The sequence below is a fragment of the Schistocerca serialis genome, chromosome 4, assembly GCF_023864345.2.
Source record: "Schistocerca serialis cubense isolate TAMUIC-IGC-003099 chromosome 4, iqSchSeri2.2, whole genome shotgun sequence".
Taxonomy (NCBI): Eukaryota; Metazoa; Arthropoda; class Insecta; order Orthoptera; family Acrididae; genus Schistocerca; species Schistocerca serialis.
In genome coordinates, this window is record NC_064641.1 from 229,632,349 (window position 1) to 229,651,415 (window position 19,067).

Genomic DNA, 19,067 nt, shown 5'->3' on the forward strand with positions numbered 1-19,067 from the left:
GTCAGAGTCCACATCTGCCCCTGGAAATGTCTTACAATTTAAAACCTGATTCCTAAATCTCTGCCTTACCATTACATAATCAATGTGAAACCTACCAGTGTCTTCGGGTTCAAATGGCTCTGAGCACTATGGGACTTAACATCTGCGGTCATCAGTCCCCTAGAACTTAGAACTACTTAAACCTAACTAACCTAAGGACATCACACACATCCATGCCCGAGGCAGGATTCGAACCTGCGACCGTAGCGGTCGCTCGGTTCCAGACTGTAGCGCCTAGAACCGCACGGCCACTCCGGCCGGCACGGCTATCTGTGTCGCTGAGGCACGATAAACTCCCCACCAACGGCAAGCTCCATGGGTCACGGGGGGGAATCCTGAAGCATGTAATCGAATTCTTAGCACCACTGTTGTGAACACAGGTTTTCCCGACTATGGCTGTCAGTGCGTAAACGGGCGGAGTGGGAGGGGGGAAGGAATGCTCTTTACTTCACCTGTTTCCTCCTCCATTCGTGAAAATCGGTTGTTGACATGAAGACGATTATACGCTCGTGGAACTTTCTTGTGTCACGAAGTTCAGTCAGAGTTGACTCGCCAATAACTTCCAGATTAATAATGCGTAAGCAATGATTGAGTCCACAGCGGATCGACCATATCAGTTTGTGTGTGTCGTGCAGTATTTGTTTTTGCTATTACGTCACGATACCATGGCAAGCGCACGCGCCTGTTTGCTATGAATCAACTTTGTGTACAGTAAAGCTAGAAACTACTGTAGTGTGTAAAGGCGTTTAGTTAGGACTTTGATGCTGAAGTCATTGTGAAGAGCTTGCGGGGAACTGCTGGGACCCTAACTGAGTCAATAAAAAAATATTTCCCAGGATATAACAGAAAATCGGCATTAAATTGAAAAAAAATAATTAATTAAAGATGTCGTTTCGTATGATTCGTAAATATGCTCTGAATTGTAGGAAAAGCAAGTCAGAGAAAAATTAGTGGTGAATAGAATGTTAAAAACCTAAAAACTGCAATACCGAGCGAAATTACGAGGCTGGTCCATCGGGTAAGCCAGTGAAAATCCGGGCTTGTGATTTATGTATTGTGTAGCCATTATACTACTACTGTGTGTAAACGGTTCATGAAAGACATTCATCATTAAATTACGTATTAATACGCAACACTTGTTTTGATTTTATGCCGAGATTTTCGTAAACAATCTACAGCGTGGATCTGAACCGGGTACACTGATTTTTTCTGTTTTTCCCTTTCAGTTCTTCCCTTATCCAAATTCATATGTTTTGCCGGTTCAAACGTAGGTGTGTTTGTTGTTGTCGGCATGAACGGTCAAAATGGGAGCCTTTTCTTGGCTGGAATATTCTCCGCAGACGGCCAGAAAGCAAGAGTTTCAGCGGTGCAACTGAACAGTATCCTGTGTTAAACACAATTGGAGTTTTCTTTAACTCTTCTCAGTTTTCATGGTAATTTTCCGAAAGCTGACTGAGCAACTTTCAAACTGATATTTCTAAGAATGTAAACTCTCTTAGTAAAATGTTCTCTGGGGCGGGGGAGGGGCGGGAGGGGGGTTGGGAGTCATGACCTCCCCCCACCCTTTGAATCCGCGCCTGACCCCAGCTGTCCTTTCAAGGAAAGTGATGAAGTAAGTTAGCTCATCGGAATTCAGTGCCACATTACACAAGTGGCGGCAAATTTAATTTGTGTGCGGGGAGGTGCATGTTACACAGCTATATCAAGTTATAAAAAGACCTATAATGAGACTTATATTTTATGTTGTCGATAAGAGATTAATGCGTATTATGTACTGCTATTGACTGGTGTGTAATTAACATAGGGTCTACTGCTCCTATTAAAAGTAGTCTTTCGCGTTTCGTCGTAAGGCCTGACAGTAGGGAGCGAGCGTAGCCAACCTTGCAGCGTGCAACAAACTATCTTTCTATCCATTCCGTTCTAAACATTCTCACATTACACTAACCTCACCTGTTCAGTGTAAGGAATTCCTCTCATAAAATCTAAAATGTTGACTGACATTAGGGTTAAATTACTTGCTGCTAAAAACGTGTGCTGGACGTTCACTTGTGCATCTGCATGGCGGATCCCATTCGTTCTCAGCAATTGGCCAACCTGCGCTTCGCACACCCGAGCTCATTTGTCCATTTATCGATGAAAATAGTGCGTAAAATGTGATTGGCGAAAATACATTTTGTTACATGTTCCTCCGCATCTGTTCTGTGACAGGAGTACGTCAGAAGATAGTGAACCGAGGAGAAGTACGGCCTGTTTTCACTTGGAATTCGTGAACGAGGAACAAAATGGATCTTCGGAAAAGAGTTACAGATTGGTTTTCGCGAATGAGAAGCTGGAAAACAGGAACTGGAACTCAAGCTGAGGCATCTGTTGCTGTTGTTGACGATGATCCAGATTTGGAAAGAACTCTTTGGCGCTTTGAACCGTATGTCATGAAAGTTCAGAGCGTTTTAATATGGGAAAATCCAGTGATCAGTGTGTTTTGTGTCGTAGTGGTCAACATTTTATTTTGGTAAGGTGATGTCAGTAACTTTTAGTCAATCGTGCGCTTAAAACAAAAGTGTGTATTTTTATTGTTGTGGTTATTGTACACAGGTTGGTTGTCAATTTCCAGTGGCGTTTTTATGGCCTTTTGTTCACTCTTGCCCTTACAGCAATTCTTTACGACGTGTGGGCACAGAAATGTTGGCCAGAAATATCAGAATCCTTGTCGGAAAAGACGAGACGCACTTTGCAAGTGCCACCCATGCAAACAAGGTAAAGTTTTGAAAATTGTGCTGACTGCTTGTATTACTAAATATTTACGAAATATTCGTGTTTTTCTTGGTAGGTACGTTGCTCACTGTGGATATTATAATGTTTTGATAGAACGTTGCGCTGTATATTTCGAATGAAATTTCAAGTGATCGAAACGCTCTTCTTATTTATTTATTTTCGAACATCATTAAATAACAACCACTCCCCCGCATTCATTTATTGATCATTTGTTGTTTTTCATAGCAGTGGCTCACAAGTGTAAGTAAATAAACATAATGTTCACCGACGAGAACGATAATTTTTTGGTCCACTAAGTCCTTCTCATGATGAATATTCAGCACCATTAAATCTTTAAAAAGATTCTCAAATCCCCGTTATTTATTTCCTAATTTATGTAACAGTTAAGTTATATTCCGCCGTTACATTCCGTGCCCATCAGAACAAAGGCCGTTGTAGTGGTGTCGTGAATCAGAAATTTTTTGATTCGTAAAGCTACAAGCTACAAAGACAGTCGCAGCTAAATAAATTCAGGATGCTAGCTTTTGCCTTAAAAAATGGAATAGAGAATAATAATAATAATAATAATAATAATAATAATAATAATGGTTAATGTTAGTTTCATTCCCACAGTGGATGTATTATGAATATTTTAGAAATCATTGTTTAGGAATTCAACAGCAGGAATGTAAATGGAATAAACAGTGCTTGTATGAAAATAAGGCAGTGGTATTGAGAAAATATTTATTGTAAAGTGACGTCTGATGGATGTGAATAGCACAAGAAAAGGAAGAGTGGGCAAGAATGTAAGTGACAGTGATGTTTGCATTTTTACTCGAAGAGGATAGTTCTGTTTATAAGGTCACTTCAGACACTTGTATCCGTCTCTAATGACCTCGTTGTCGACGGGACGTTAAACACTAACCACCACCACCATCAGACACTTGTATATAAAATGTTATGCAACTCGTGTTATATGATACATTTAAAAATTAGCAAAGTGATTTTTGCGTTTTGTTTTATGGATAATATTCCACTGTGATATTGTCTGATGTAGTTAGTTCAGAAACATTGTAGTGTTCCTCAGGTTGATGTTTTTTGTGTGTGTGTGTGTGTGTGTGTGTGTGTGTGTGCGTGTGTTCGGGGGGGAGGGGGGGTGTTTTTTTCCTCTCATCTCAGCTTTGTCATATATTATCAAACAATTGAAAACTTTAAAAGTGGTGCACTATCTTATTTAAAGCTTACAGAATTTACAAATGACTTTGTAGCGGCTAGTTGATATGTCTATAAACGCATTGAAGGTGGCAGACAGTTTACATTTACAAGTGTACCTCGTGTAGTTAAGAGCATACTCAGTTAGGGGCAGGGGAGGGCAGCTACACCTCCATACTATAAAAGAGAGTGAGGAGAATTTTCACAAACTATACTTATATCCTGCCCTGCCAGGCTGACAGATTAATCAGTTCTAAGAAAACCGGGAGATGTAATGGATACTGACTAGTAGAAAGTGCACTATAGAGCCGTTTGTTGTGAAATCTCAAATAATGATTCATAGCAAAATTACTATGAATCCCCCCTCCCCAAGCTCATATCCTGGGTATGCTCTTGTCTGTGGTTTTGCCTATCAGGAGATAAAATCTTTCAGGTAATGGTACACAAATAAATAATTGGTGATAACACATCCATCTTTTTATTTATTCTATATATACATTTTTTTCAGAGCATTAACTGTTCCAGAGATAAGTCACTACCTGAGCCAGGCTCAGTCTATGTTGCGAGACTACTACATCTGGTTAAAAAATATGAGAGATGACCAGCCAGGCATGGTAAGATAAAATATTTTGTACTGCATCTTTAACTAGTGCTGTTCACTTGCTTTCCTTGGTTTTAATTGATGACTGATAATTCATCATCTTTCCTTCCTTCCTATTTGTTCCTACACTTCCGATGTTCATTTATCTTACTTAGTCCCTCCTCTAGCAATGTTGCTGCCTACTTTAATTTCAACAAATTTCTCATTTTACTAATAATTCAGTTAGTTTTGTGTTCAATTTGACATTTAAATTGTTAGCTGTGTACAGCATATTTTCGTGTAGAATACTTATGAAATTACAGGAACTCGTTGAATGATAAAATATATCAAGTAATGTATTTCTGTTTGTATTACTACTATTTCTTGGGGTGCAACATTTGGCTAGCCTTGTATCTTGGTGACAGATATTTCTTTTCCCACCCCCCCCCCCCCCCCTTCTTCTTTTCTTTATAGGCTATATAACTGTACTTTACTTAAGACCAAGAGAACATTGATCTGGTAGATGAATTGTTGAAAATAAAAGGTCTCCACAGAAAAGATGGCTTTTTAAAAGCAGGGGCTACATGTTTCAAGCAGAGGAATAATATTAATGTATTATAAAACAACTTAGATTTTTGTTTCTTAAATGATGGTGACATAAGGGGAGCAGCATGAAATGGCTTTCTCATTTAATATAATAAACATAAGACACTTCAGAAAGCTGCTGTAACTGTGTGGTAATGCTGCTGTAGCTTGTTCTATTCAGGTGGTTCCAGAAATTTTCTGGACTATGCAGACTAAGCCCTCGTGGTCTTTCAGGCGTGACTGTCACAGACGTTAACTTCAGTACAGTTGAATAATGCTACAGATTTTGTGTGGCAGTTTCTTCATAATGGAAATGGAAATGAGCGTTTGGTGTCATTGGCCAGGAGGTCCCTTGCGGGGCAGGTCCGGCCGCCTTGGTGCAGGTCTTATTACATTCAACGCAACACTGGGCAACCTGCGTGCTGGATGGGATGAAATGATGATGAAGACAACACAACACTGAGTCCCTGAGCAGAGAAAGTCTCTGGCCCAGCCAGGAATCGAAGCTGGACCCATAGAACGGCAATCCGTCATCCTGACCACTCTGCTATTGGGGTGGACAATTTCATCATAATTAAGTGTGATGATACCAGTATGACCATTGCTTGTGCCTATAGGGTACAAATCTTGCACCAAGCAAGGTGGTGCAACAATTAACGTACTGGAGGACTCATCATTCAGGAAGATGATGGAACAAATCCACATCCAGCCATCTGGATTTATGTTCTCCCCGAATTCCCTTTATTGCTCTGGTCAAATGATGGGATGGTTCGTTTGGAGAGAGCATGTCTAATCTTCCTTCCTTCAGTTTGTAGAGACTCTTATAAGAAAAGGTTGAATGAGCAGAAACATAAAGAGTTGCTGCAGTTATTAGAAGGATCATTTTGTTGAAATCTATTATCACCAGAGAAGAATCGTAGCTGTATTTAGAGGGGGAAAAAGTTGTTTTGAAGCTGTGCCAAGTGAATTTTCTGGAATTCCAAGAACAATGAATAATTAGCATGAAGTGCTTGAAAACTACCCGAACAAGGTTATTCTGAACATAGAAACTGAACAATTTGTATCTGCAAGAAGAAAGGGGGGTGGGGGAGAGGAATTTGTTCTTCTTGGTCTTCCCCACTTTTTAGTTTCTGTACATGGTAAACTCTATTTTCATCTTGAGTGTCACTTTTTCTTAATAGATCTGATGTTAGATGACAGCTGAATTTGTTGTCCATGATATTATTTCTTCATTCTTGATAATACATATTTTTTTGTACTTTCTTCTTTACAGTTTTGTTGCTTGATGTGTGCAAGTTTCTTGGTTCTTACTGTTATCGGCCGTACTGTTCCGGGATGTGTTATTGGCTATATACTGATAATGACTGTTATGGTTGGTCCTGGTGTCTGCATTCATGTTTTACCTCCAACTGCAGTACAGAAACTGAAAAATTTTTGTGTATCATTTAAGGAGAAAGGAAGAGGTGAGTGTATTAAGTGATTTAAGCTACATCTGTTTCAAAGAATGTAGAAATTTGAGGTATTTTGTTGTCAGCAGATAGAATTTTTTCCCATGTAGTGTTTTGTACATTTTGGCTGTTTGTAATTTTTTGTACAACATAAAATGAAATATAAAACAAGTCAGTTGAGAAATTGTATGAAGGGTAAATGTTAAATATGATTTTGGGTACATATTTTGCAGTTAACTAACATGAAACTATTTAGAATTATATTACAGTACATAAGTCTATTTCCTTGAAGTTGTTGTATCCACACAAGCACCAGAAAGTGCACAGATTACACAAAGTGAATTCTTAAAATTAACTGAAATTGTGGACAGTTTGTAAGAATCACTAAGTCTTGGTTTGAGTTGCTTTCTGAAGAATTTGTCTAATCTGTAGGAACAATGGTCAGTTAAAGATCCCTTCAAACTGACTGTAAAGCATGTTAAAGCATTGGGAAACTTAAATGTCGTGGGACAACATGTTGTAAATATGTTTATCATAATGTAATGTCATTCTCTGACTGAAGCTATTTTTCAGTGGAAATTCCAGGTAAGAATATCAACAATGTAGGAAAAGATAGATTGCTACTAACTGTAAAGAAGACACATCAACACAAAAAAAGGCAAGCACACCTCCCACACACGACTGGCAACTCCAGCATCTTGGGCCGGAGTGTGTTCTACACGTGTTCATAAAAAATATGTGTCTAATAGGCTGATTCATTATTAAACATTGCTGCTTTAGTTGTGAGTAGTGAAGGAAACTACACCATACACTTATCTAAAATATTAAATCAGCTTATTTAAAGGACGCAACCTACATTTGCAGCATTCAGTAAGAAGTTGGTGTACATAATGCTTCAGTTATTTTGACAGACCTACTTTTGACCGGAGGAAGTTGTAACTTGCATCTGAAAGTTAATTCTAAACTATCACAGTAAGATTCAGTACATCAACAGCTAGAGTGTATTTAAAAATTAGCTACACTTTTGCTCATTTCTAGTACAGCAACGTCATGAAATATTGCAGTAGTTTCAATTTTAAAATCTAAATCCATTTGTTGCTGCTCCTAACGATTTTCATTTAGTTGTGTCCTCTTTTGAGGAATAATTATTAGTGTCGAGTATGTTTGTACCACATCAATGATGTTGTAAAAGTGATGTTTCCTGTGAGCTGCTGTAGAAGTTTTGTCACTTCATTGTTTGCAAACATGTATAAGTTTATTGTCAGAGAGAGAGAGAGAGAGAGAGAGAGAGAGAACAGTGAAAGCAATTTGTACATATTAACCTCCCCTTCCTCCTCTGTTTTCAATAGTTACTTGCTCATTCTCACTCACAGTACTTTCTTGATCACTGTGTAACATTATTAACCATGGTGGTGGTAGTGGTGGTGGTGTTGGTGGTGTTGCAGCTCACTACACCAGCCTATCCTCTGCAAGCCTCTTCATCTATGAATAGTTACTGCAACCTATATTCATGTGAATCTGCTTTCCTTCTGATTTTTACCAAATTGACAATTTCTTGATGCATCAGGATGGGTTTTATCAGTTTATCCCATCTTTTTGTAGAGTTCCTTTTCCCCTGATTCAGTGCTTTTTCTTTAGTTACACGATCCACCCATCTAATCTTCAACATTCATCTGTAGCATTACATTTCAAAAGCTTCTGTTCTCTTCTCCAACTGCAGTACAGAAACTGAAAATTTTTTGTGTATCATTTAAGAAGAAAGGAAGAGGTGAGTGTATTAAGTGATTTAAGCTACATCTGTTTCGAAGAATGTAGAAATTTGAGCTATTTTGTTGTCAGCAGATAGAATTTTTTCCCGTGTTTCACTTGCATATATTCTAGATAAATAACTTCAAAAAAGTCTTCCTCACACTTAATTTTGTACTAGATGTTAACAAATTTCTCTTTTGCAGAAATACTTCTCTTGCTGTTGTCAGTCTGCATGTTGTGTCCCCTCTATTTCTGGCATCGCCCATTATTTTGCTGCCCAAATCACAAAACTCATCTACTACTTAGGCCTTATTCTCTAATCTGATTTCCTCAGCATCACCAATTATAATTTGACAAAATTACATAACTTTGTTTAACTTTTGTCAGATATTCTTATCATCACATGTTTTCAAGACACTATCAATTCCTTTCAGCAGCACTTCGCCATCTGACAGAATTACAGTGTCATTGGCAAACATCGTCTCTCTGAACTTTAATTCCCCTTCAGAATTTCTCCTTGATCTCCTGTGCTGCTTCCTCAATGTACAGGTGGAATAATGTAGGGCTATAGAGCACAACCCAGTCTCATTCCTTTATCAAATTTTCCCTTTCATATCCTTAGTCCTTTCACTCTGTATAACTGCAGTCCAATTTCTGCACAAGTTATAAATAACATTTTGTACTCTGTGTTTTATCCCTGCCACTTGGACTCATTACGCAGCATTTGTTGGATAGCCTCACAGACAGCACTTTGAAGAAAAAGGGTGGTAGTCGTCAGATTTAGAGGAAATTGAGATTTTTTGCGCTTTAAGAGAAGGCATGTCAGTGTACTAAATAAGAAGACAAGTGTCAAAGTGACATTTAGTGATGTCCTCCTTGAGAAGCAGCCACCAATTTATTCTACTTAGTGGCATTAGGTTTTAATGTTTCCTGTTGATCATTTCATAAGGATGTGCAATATTGGTGTTTGGGATTTGCCAGGACTTTACATGTAACATTCAAAGAGTTTGTGGTAGACAGTAGCGTCATTGGGGGCTGTGATATATGCATTTCAGGATAGTAGAATCTTTGGTAGGTGAAGGTAGCTGCCAGCAGTTTACAACTGAGCCTTATGAAAGTATAATGTGGCAACATGAGATATTTAAGGGAGTTCCCTGTTCGACAGTGCATGTGTGCTGCCAGCTTTTTACTCCTGACATTGCCTAATGGCATTGAATCTTTAAGGTATGTCATATTACAGCTTAGTATAGATATTCAGATGGTTGTCAGTATTTGTAGTACTGCAATGTATTGATTTGTGTGCTTGTTTTATAGCACTTGATAAGGGTAATGTTGTTCTGAAACTTGTTGCGGTAAATATGTCACACCTTTCACAACTGGTGTTTAATGTTCTCAGTACAGGATAATGTAACTTACATGTAACTTCACTATGTGATTACTCTGCTATTTACAATAAAGTGCCTGGCAGAGGGTTCAGTGAACCACCTACAAGCTGTCTCTCTAACGTTTCACTCTCGAACAGCATGCGGGAAACATGAGCACTTAAATTTTACTTTGCGAGCCCTGATTTCTCTTATTTTATTGTGATGATCATTTTGCCCTATGTAGGTGGGTGTCAACAGAATGTTTTTGCAATCAGAGGAGAAAACTGGTGATTGAAATTTCGTGAGAAGATCCCGTCGCACGAAAAATGCCATTGTTTTAATGATTGCCAATCCAATTCACGTATCATGTCTGTCACACTATCTTCCCTATTTTGTGATAATACAAAACAAGCTGCTGATAAACGTCTTCATAGATTTTCATTTAACAGCTTAATTCATGTCACACTGAAACAACTTCGTCTATGAATGTGCACAAGAAATAAATCTGTAGATACATCTTGATGTCTTCAGTCATAACAAAAGTGCAGTGTCTGTATACAAGGTTGGTTCCATAGGTAATGTGACCAAATTCATAAAAAATCATTTATTGAATATATTCGTACAAATAATAAAAAAATTTCAAAATAGCACCCGCTTGTGTCGATACACTTCTGGGGGCGGTGTTTCGATGCCTTTTCCGGAATGTCCTTTAGAGCTGATGTAACATGCGCTTGGATGCTTTCAATCTTGTCCCAATGTTTTCCTTCCATGATTCCTTTTAACCGAGGAAAAAAAGTCAGCAGGAGCCAGGTCAGAACTGTAGGGAGGCTGGGGAACCAAAGGGGTCTTGGTCCTGGCCAGGAAGTCATTGACAGTGACAATGAAGGCGCTGCGACTTGGCGCATTGTCGTGGTGAACTTTCCACGTGGCCTTGATGTCGCTTTGGCAGTGCGAGACCTTCCTTTTCAGTCTTTTGAGCACTTTCAAGTAGAAAGCAGAGTTCATTGTAGTCCCGGTAGGTATGAATTCGTGGTGGACAATGCCTCTGATATCAAAAAGAAGACAATGAGCATGGTTTTGATCCTGGACTTGTTCATGCGTGCCTTCTTGGGACGGGCGACAATGAATGTGCCACTCGGAACTCTACCTTTTTGTCTCAGGGTCGTACTCAAAAATCCACAACTCATCACCAGTGATAACTGAATTTAAAAAATGAGGATCATTTTCACACATTTCCAACATTTATCAGCACCAAAGCATTCGTGTGTGCTTGTGTTCATCAGTCAACACTTTTGGGACAAGTTTGGCATCCACCTTTCTCGTGTTCAAATCTTCGGTCATAATGCGGAAAACAGTTGTTTTTGACATGTTTAGAGTTTGTGCTTTCAATTGAAGGCTCAGCCGTCTGTCAGAGTTCAAACAATCGCGCACACGCGTCACATTTTCATCAACTCGTGCGGTTGATGACCGTCCACTGCGAGGTTTGTAGGTGATCTCCTCTCGGCCCTCCATGAATGACTTGTGTCATCGGAAAACTTGTGATTTGGACAAGCAATCGGTCCCAAGGGCATGCTGAATAATGGAAACGTTTTGGTGGCAGACTTCCCAAATTTAACGCAAAATTTGCTAGCGTACCATTTGCTCTACAGAATGATCCATTGTGCTGTGTTACATAAACTGAAAACATGGTTGACAGAAATGCACGTCCTGACTCTGACAGCTTGCAGCCAAATGAGACAAAGAGCGTTTTGAACTAACACCCCCCTCCACTTAGCCGAGCCGGTTACAACACGCTGTGGTGTACCGTTGCGTCAGAAAAAAAAATGGTCTCATTACTTATGGAATGCACTCTGTATGTGACCTGTCCTATTGGTCACACAGACAGAGATTCATTATGAAATTGCTTAGCACATCCTGGCTAATTTGATGTTAGAAAATTGTGTTATGTAAATCTTGATCAATTTGAGGAAGGAGCCATTCTTGCACCAGTGTGAGCTATGCTGCATTCATAACCATGTTTTCATTTGTGGGTGTGTGTGTTTTTACAAAACTCGTCCATTTTCAAGGAGTTATTTTTGTGCTCGACAGTTGGATGGGGATCATGCAGGCCTTAAAAGAAACTTTCCTATTATGTTTAAAGTTCCCCCATAGCTCAAATTTGCACTTGGCAGGAAACTGTTACTTTCTTTGTAGTCATGCTAAGAGTCTGCTTCAGTTGTAGTCAGTGTGGTTGGAACATCAATCCCTCAGCGCACACAATACTTATGTTCTTTGTGTTGAAGTTCTCTGTTTGTCTCCAGGTTGATTTCTTTTGGCTCAAAAGACTCCTTAATTGGTGTGGTATTCTCCGCCAGTAAACATAGTCGACTTGTGCTTTCACTGTTGCACAGATCATCTTATCATATTATTTGTTCAACCTCAAACAGGCTTTCACAGTGGAGGTAACGTGTTGAAATGACGAAAAAATGCATACTTCACTATATTTGCCAATTTCACGTTATTCAGCCCATGAATATCATAAAATCTTGTGCTTATATTGCCGTCTTTCTCACAGTTGAAGCTGTTGTGCACTAAACGTGTTTCTACTAATTGAAACTCCATCAGAACTCAAGTTGTGCCATTTTAAAATGTGAGAACATCCATTTTCAAATGATACGTAGTTATTCCAAATCAGATTTATGCTTCAGAGTGAGGAAAATTTTTAAATTGATTACATAATTTTAAATCTATCTGTGTTTTGTTTAATGTAGTATCAGTTGTAGATGTTGAGTATCGCTGGTTACTCCTCTCTCTTTTATTGTGCTTATTATAATGGTGCAAAGATTGTGTCATTTGTTCAAACTCTTTGTAATCCTATGAACTAAAACACGCCAATTTCTTTTGTCTTGCTCTTTCTCCTGCAGGCATTCCAGTTTGGAGTCCATTACTTCTGTGATGCCATCAATACATCACATCCTCTCCCACCCTCTTCTTGCACCTTTGATTCTCCCCCAGCATTAACATATGTCTTCTCATAATGTGCTCAAAGTAGATCAGTTATTGTTTCAGTATCAGATCTTCCAAGGAGCAATCTGATTTTATTTTTGCTGTAATACTAATCTGTTTGTTCTGTTTGCCCTCTGTAGAACTCTTAAGGAGTTGCCTCCAACACAACAATTTGAAAGTGTCTGTTGTGTGCCATTGCAGGTCTCACATCCTTATATGAACATAGCAACTATCTCTAGGCTCATTCCATGCCAAAAGCAGGGTTCAGGAAGTAATTTTAGATGGGGTCAGGAAACTTTTTATCAAGGCCCATAAAAAATCATAATATTCCTTAGTAATTTTTTATTTTAATTTTTACTCACAAAAATATGAATTACAATATATAGGCATATTTGTATTTAAAAGTCAATGGGAGAAATTTTGCGCTAAAGCGCCAAAGAAACTGGTGTAGGCATGCATATTCAAATACAGATATATGTAAACAGAATGCGGCGCTGTGATCAGCAACGCCTATATAAGACAACAAGTGTCTGGCGCAAGTTGTTAGGTCTGTTGCTGCAATGGCAAGCTACCAAAATTTAAGTGAGTTTGAATGTGGTGTTATGTGATAGGACACAGCATCTCCGAGGTAGTGATGAAGTGAGGATTTTCCCATACAACCATTTCATGAGTGTACCATGAATATCAGGAATCCAGTAAAACATCTAATCTCTTGCATTGCTGAGGCCAGAAAAAGATCCTGTAAGAACAGGATCGATGACGACTGAAGAGAATCGTTCAATGTGACAGAAGTGCAATCCTTCCACAAATTGCTGCATATTTCAATGCTGGGCCATCGACAAGTGTCAGCATGCGAACCATTCAATGAAACTTCATGGATATGGACTTTTTAAGCCAAAGGCTATGTACACTTGATGACTGCACGACACAAAGCTTTATGCCTCGCCTGGGCCCGTCAACACTGACATTGGACTGTTGATGACTGGAAACATGTTGCCTGGTCGGACAAGTCTCATTTCAAATTGTATCAAACGGGTGGATGCGTACGGGTATGGAGACAACCTCTTGACACGATGGATCCTGCACGTCAGCAGGGGACTGTTCAAGCGGGTGGAGGCTCCGTAATGGTGTGTGACGAGTGCAGTTGGAGTGACATGTGACCCCCGATATGTCTGGATACTACTCTGACAGGTGACACGTACTTAAAACAGCCTGTCAGATCACCTGTATCTGTTCATGTCCATTGTGCATTCTGACTGACTTGGGCAATTCCAGCAGGACAATACAACAGTCCACGTGCCCCGAATTACTACAGAGTGGCTCTAGGAACACACTTCTGATGGCTACCAAACTCCCCAGAAAAGAACATTATTGAACATATCTGGGATGCTTTGAAACATGCTTTTCAGAAGAGATCTACACCTGTTCAGAAGAGATATCCACCCTCTTCTATTCTTATAGATTTTTGTGGACAGTCCTGCAGGATTCATGGTGTCAGTTCCCTCCGGCACTACTTCAGACGTTGAGTTCATACCATGTCGTGTTACAGCACTTGTGTGTGCTCGCAGGGCTCCTCCACGATATTAGGCAAGTGTACCAGTTTTTTTGGCTCTTCAGTGTATTTGCAGTCTTAAACAATTTTCTTAAAGTTAGGTTCACGTGACGCACAACTTATGCGAATAATGTCTTCAAAGTGGGGGGCATTAATCTTGAGCAATACCTGTTATTCAAAAAAATCATTTTTGAAAATAAAATTTCACAAATATATGTGGAGCCAAACATAGTAACCATGTATATGGCTAATTTTTTGCAGTTCTTATATTTTTCTGGGAAATGTTAATTCTAAAATTCTTTGTTAGATGCAGTTTTATATATTTGCAAGAAAACGTCTTCCTGCAAGTCTGTTAATTTCATTTGGAGTGAAGGCTTTGAAAGGCAGAACAATTGTGCAGCCAATTCCGCCCATTTTGCTGCTGGTGAAACTTCAAACAGCAATTTAAAGAACCTCGACAGCTTCTCTATCTCTCAAAAGTCTTCAATATTGCTGAAAATCCATTCTTAAGATCTGACATAAAATTTGGGAATATTGAAATGTCTATTTCAGAATTACTTTTATATTAAAAAATTGTTGGAAAGTGAAGTAGTTCTTGACTTGCAATGCCTTTTTCAAAGATATCCTGCTTGTGACAGAAAGAAGACACACTTTTTATCAGATCACATAGTAATTTCCCATTTCCTTGTAGCTGGGTATTGAGTGCATTTAAATGTTTCAGAATGTCTTTCAAGAAAACCACAACTAGCATACTGCATTGGTTTGCTAGCAACTCCATGGTTTTTTGCTTCTTGTGAATCCAAGTTTTCTAAGAAAGACGTTACTTCTTCTCTTATTTGCTGAGAATGTTCAATCACTTGACCTTTACTTAGCCAACAAACATTTCTGCACTGTAATAAGTCAGAATACGCTGAATCGCACTCGGAAAGAAACTCTTTAACTGTCTGTGTTGAAGAGCATAATAAGACCTCATGAAGTTAATCAACTTGATCAATCTGTCCATTACTTCTTTCGGCCACACTAAGTTTTCCACAAGGGCTGCCTGGTGAAATATGCACAGGTAAGATAGAAGTCCAGCAACCTCATCTTTGATTCTATTTACTAGCCATTGTTCTCTGCTGATTACTGCTGGGACCCTGTCAGTTGAAAGAGCATTTTACCATAATCATTGTTGGCTTTTGTCATCAAGTCATCAAAAGTCTTGAATAAATCTTCTCTGCAAGTCTTACCTTTCAGTGGCAATATTGTTAGCCACACTTCCCTAAATTCTTTACTTTCAGTGTACAAAAATCGCACAAAAATGGACATGTGTTCTTTGTCAACAATACGACATGATTCATGTAGTGCTATGGCTTAGAAAGGTGCCTCCTGCAGAAGTTTGAGCAAACTACTTTTATTGTCAGCAGCCAGTATTTCGGTTCTTCTTGTATTACTTATTGCCAACAATGGAATACCTTGAATTGTGGCAACAACATCCTTCTCCTCTTCATAAAGTGTCATCGCCACTTCTAACATACATTTTTTTACTATCTCAGGCAGTGAAAATGGCTTCTAGTGTTTATTAGGTGTCCAACACACATCCAGTGCTGCATCTGCAGGTTTTCTTTGCTCGCTCATCAAGCAAATTAGGAAGGCGATGTTTTTAAGATGCTAAATATGCCTGGAATTTTTCTTAGTGAACTTCACGACCCAGAGGAAAATTTTTGTGGAACTGCTGATGAGTTGTTTCAGTGTTGCTTTAAATTTGCACTTTTAACAGGAGTGACAGTTTTGTTGCACGAGACAAACTGGAACAGCTCCAAACCTATAAGGTAGCGGAAAACAATATTGTTCAGTCCACTCAATCAAAAACTTCCTATTTTCACTATTAATTTCATGCTTTTTTAGGATCCATATAATCCAAAGAAAATGTTATAAGCCTCGATAACAATGAAATGCTCTGTATGAGATCACAACAACTACTGTCGAAGTGGTGATAAAAATTGTTTGCTTTGAAATGCCCAGCAAACAAGACATGCTGATACACCCACCACAAAGGAGCTACTTCTGTGTCAAAGTGTACACTGCCCCACACCAAAGGAGCTGCACTGCAGAGGAGGCACTTCATTGTCAAAGATTGCCACTGCCGGCTGAACTCACCCAAAGTCTCATAAAGCTTAAATCTGTCGTTCGATCTAAGAGCACGGAAAATGGTATTTAAATGAACACCCCTTCTCCGATTTAATAGAGGTTTCAGAGGTTGCCAGAGTCTGAAATCTCTTTATAACATTTCTTTGTTTATTGGAATAAAATTCTCGTGTTGCATTTGAATGTACAGAGCTTTTACATGGACCGACATAATATAATGCGTCATCCGGCCAGCTTGCTCCCTTCTGCCCCCACTCTTCAGTGCTCTCCCCTGTGGTGCATAGCATAGCAACCATGTATTTAATCTACCTATAACTAAACATTAAGAATTATAATTATTCAGCAGCTAATTTTACACTAAGAGAAAAAATTAGAAGGATAGCGCTCAAATTGTTATCTGCAGAAAAATATTTTTCAAATAATTTGAGTATGCAATTTATAATTTCAAAATTTTTTTTTGCTGTGTCCGTTTTTGACCTGCCGCAGTCTGGACCTGGACCTGGACTGTGGTCTGCCAGTTGCCGGCTGCTGGTCTGGAGGTTCCGCATGCCCATCATGGATTTTGGTGAAATTTTCTGTGAACATTCACACGTGTTCCCAATGAACATTGATAAAGTTTCATGATCACTATTTCAACATATCTGGAGATACAGTCATTTGTATGACCACATATTGCAACCATCAACAATGCACCCACGAGTTTTTGGCAACTTTGAGGTGTAATATTCCCAGCAATATTTTCCTGAAAGGAACAAAACTGAGCCATCTTGTACAACTTTTTGCGCTCTCTTAAGTGAAATTATATTTAAAAAATTTCCTGAGCGATTTTCGTATGGACGATTTTGAGGAAGGTTGGTCGAAAAAAGCAGACACACTAAAAAGTGAAGTTTAGCTTTTTATGTCTCTGGAAGTAATTATGGGATAAACCTGAAAACTTTTCACATAGCAACTTACCAATACAAATTCTTAGACTGTACAATTTCATTCTGTTACTTCTTCCAGTTGTTAACAAATTGAGGGAAGAGTTGAAGATTTTTCTAGAAACACCAAAAAATGGCTATTTTTGGGCCACTTTTACAAGAAAGAATTGTCTACAAACTTTTTAAAACCAGTTTCATTAGAAAGACTATGTACTAAACCACCCAAAAACTAGACTTGGTTTTGCAGTGTGAGCAAATAAAGGCCCTAAAAACTGACAAGGTGGAGTGCATTAAAGAGGGCCCATATTCCGGTGGTACTCAAATTAAGTCTGACATTTTTATTATAGTCTACAATTGTTTGGTACTCACTTGGGAAGGTTAATATCGAAAGGTTTGGTGACTGGGAATGAGGTAAAGAATAACTTGAAAAACTTAAAAAAGGGCTGTCTTTTGTTATGGCTCATCACGACACATTTCAGTCTGTCTTTCTGCTATAGCTATAGAATTAAACTGGTTATAAACTTCACAGTTTGTGTAGTACCATGAAGATCATGGTAGTAAAATTGTTGCATAATAGCAGCCCAATTGTATAAATACCCTTCAGGTTTTACACCGTTATAGCATTGTGAAAATTTTGAAGCTCATAGCAATCTTCCTGACATTTTTTGCAATGTATTCATGTTATAGAGAATTACTAGCATTTCTTTCATTGTGTGATGTTATTGATGTGCTAGTTTAATTTCGATTTAAGGTATAGTATAGTTTGTATTAGTGTAGTTTGCAGTTTATTTGGAACATTAGCGTGCTGATGAAAGATTGTATACCTGTTTTGCTGTGGTCCTTGGTGACTCAACCACTGCTGGTTCCTTTCAAAGTGGGAAAACCATTATTGCCATCACCATTATGGCCACGCCCAATACCTGAGCAACAGCAGCCAAAGCTGGGTTTCTTTACCACAGGTTCCCAAGCCTTATAAGGATTTCTTTCCACAGGATCCCAAGCTGATGATACATTTCTATAAATGTCAGAGGCCAAAGTTAGAAGGTGTTTCTTTTAGGATTTTAAGCTTATATTTACTTCAGGCTGCTTAAAAGTTTTGTGTGTTTCATTAATTTGCTGTAGTATGTCATCAGGAAAGCAATATTGCCAACCAGATGATGTCACTGATAGTGTTTTTTGGGAAGAAGTTTTGGTAAGACAGAATCCAAGAAACTATACTTTTCAAATGTGATTACTGAAAATTATTAGAGCCACAAAAAAAAGAGAAAACTATTCTTTTTATTGGGTTCCTTGTTCAATTTCATTTTTTATAAACTAATTTTATAGAGCTGAATGCTCTAGAGATGTCTAAAAACAAAAGATGCTACTTATTCTAAAACATAATAAGATAATGCTGGATTTAATTTGAGTACCACCAGAATATGGGCCCATTTTCAATGCACATCCAAAGTCACCTTTTTGTAAGGGTTTATATGCTCACAAGACAAAAACCAAATATAGTTTTTTGGTTGTCTTAGAACATGGTATATCTAATGAAAATGGTGTAAAGAGTTTGCAGAAGACTCTGTCTTGTAAAAGTGGCCCAAAAATAGCAATTTTTATAAAAATTGTTAACTTTATCTTTAATTTGTAAACTATTGGACGGAAGTAGGAAAATGAAATTTTATATTTTTTATATTTTATATTCCTTGTATTGGTAAATTACTAACATGAAAAGTTTCATGTGTATCCTGTAATTATTCCAGGGATATAAAA

The 19,067-nt window shown here is 38.4% G+C and overlaps 1 protein-coding gene across 1 annotated transcript in view; it reads left to right on the plus strand.

Annotated features, from left to right (window-relative positions):
• The first annotated feature begins 2,165 nt into the window (after positions 1-2,165).
• The window catches only part of LOC126473844 (reticulophagy regulator 3-like), a 31,108-nt gene continuing 14,206 nt past the window's right edge, over positions 2,166-19,067 (plus strand). Inside the window, exons 1-4 of the mRNA XM_050101174.1 lie at positions 2,166-2,548; positions 2,632-2,793; positions 4,511-4,616; positions 6,441-6,630. Coding sequence (XP_049957131.1) covers positions 2,322-2,548; positions 2,632-2,793; positions 4,511-4,616; positions 6,441-6,630 — 685 coding nt within the window. The 5' untranslated portion in view covers positions 2,166-2,321. The remainder of the gene's footprint in view (positions 2,549-2,631; positions 2,794-4,510; positions 4,617-6,440; positions 6,631-19,067) is intronic.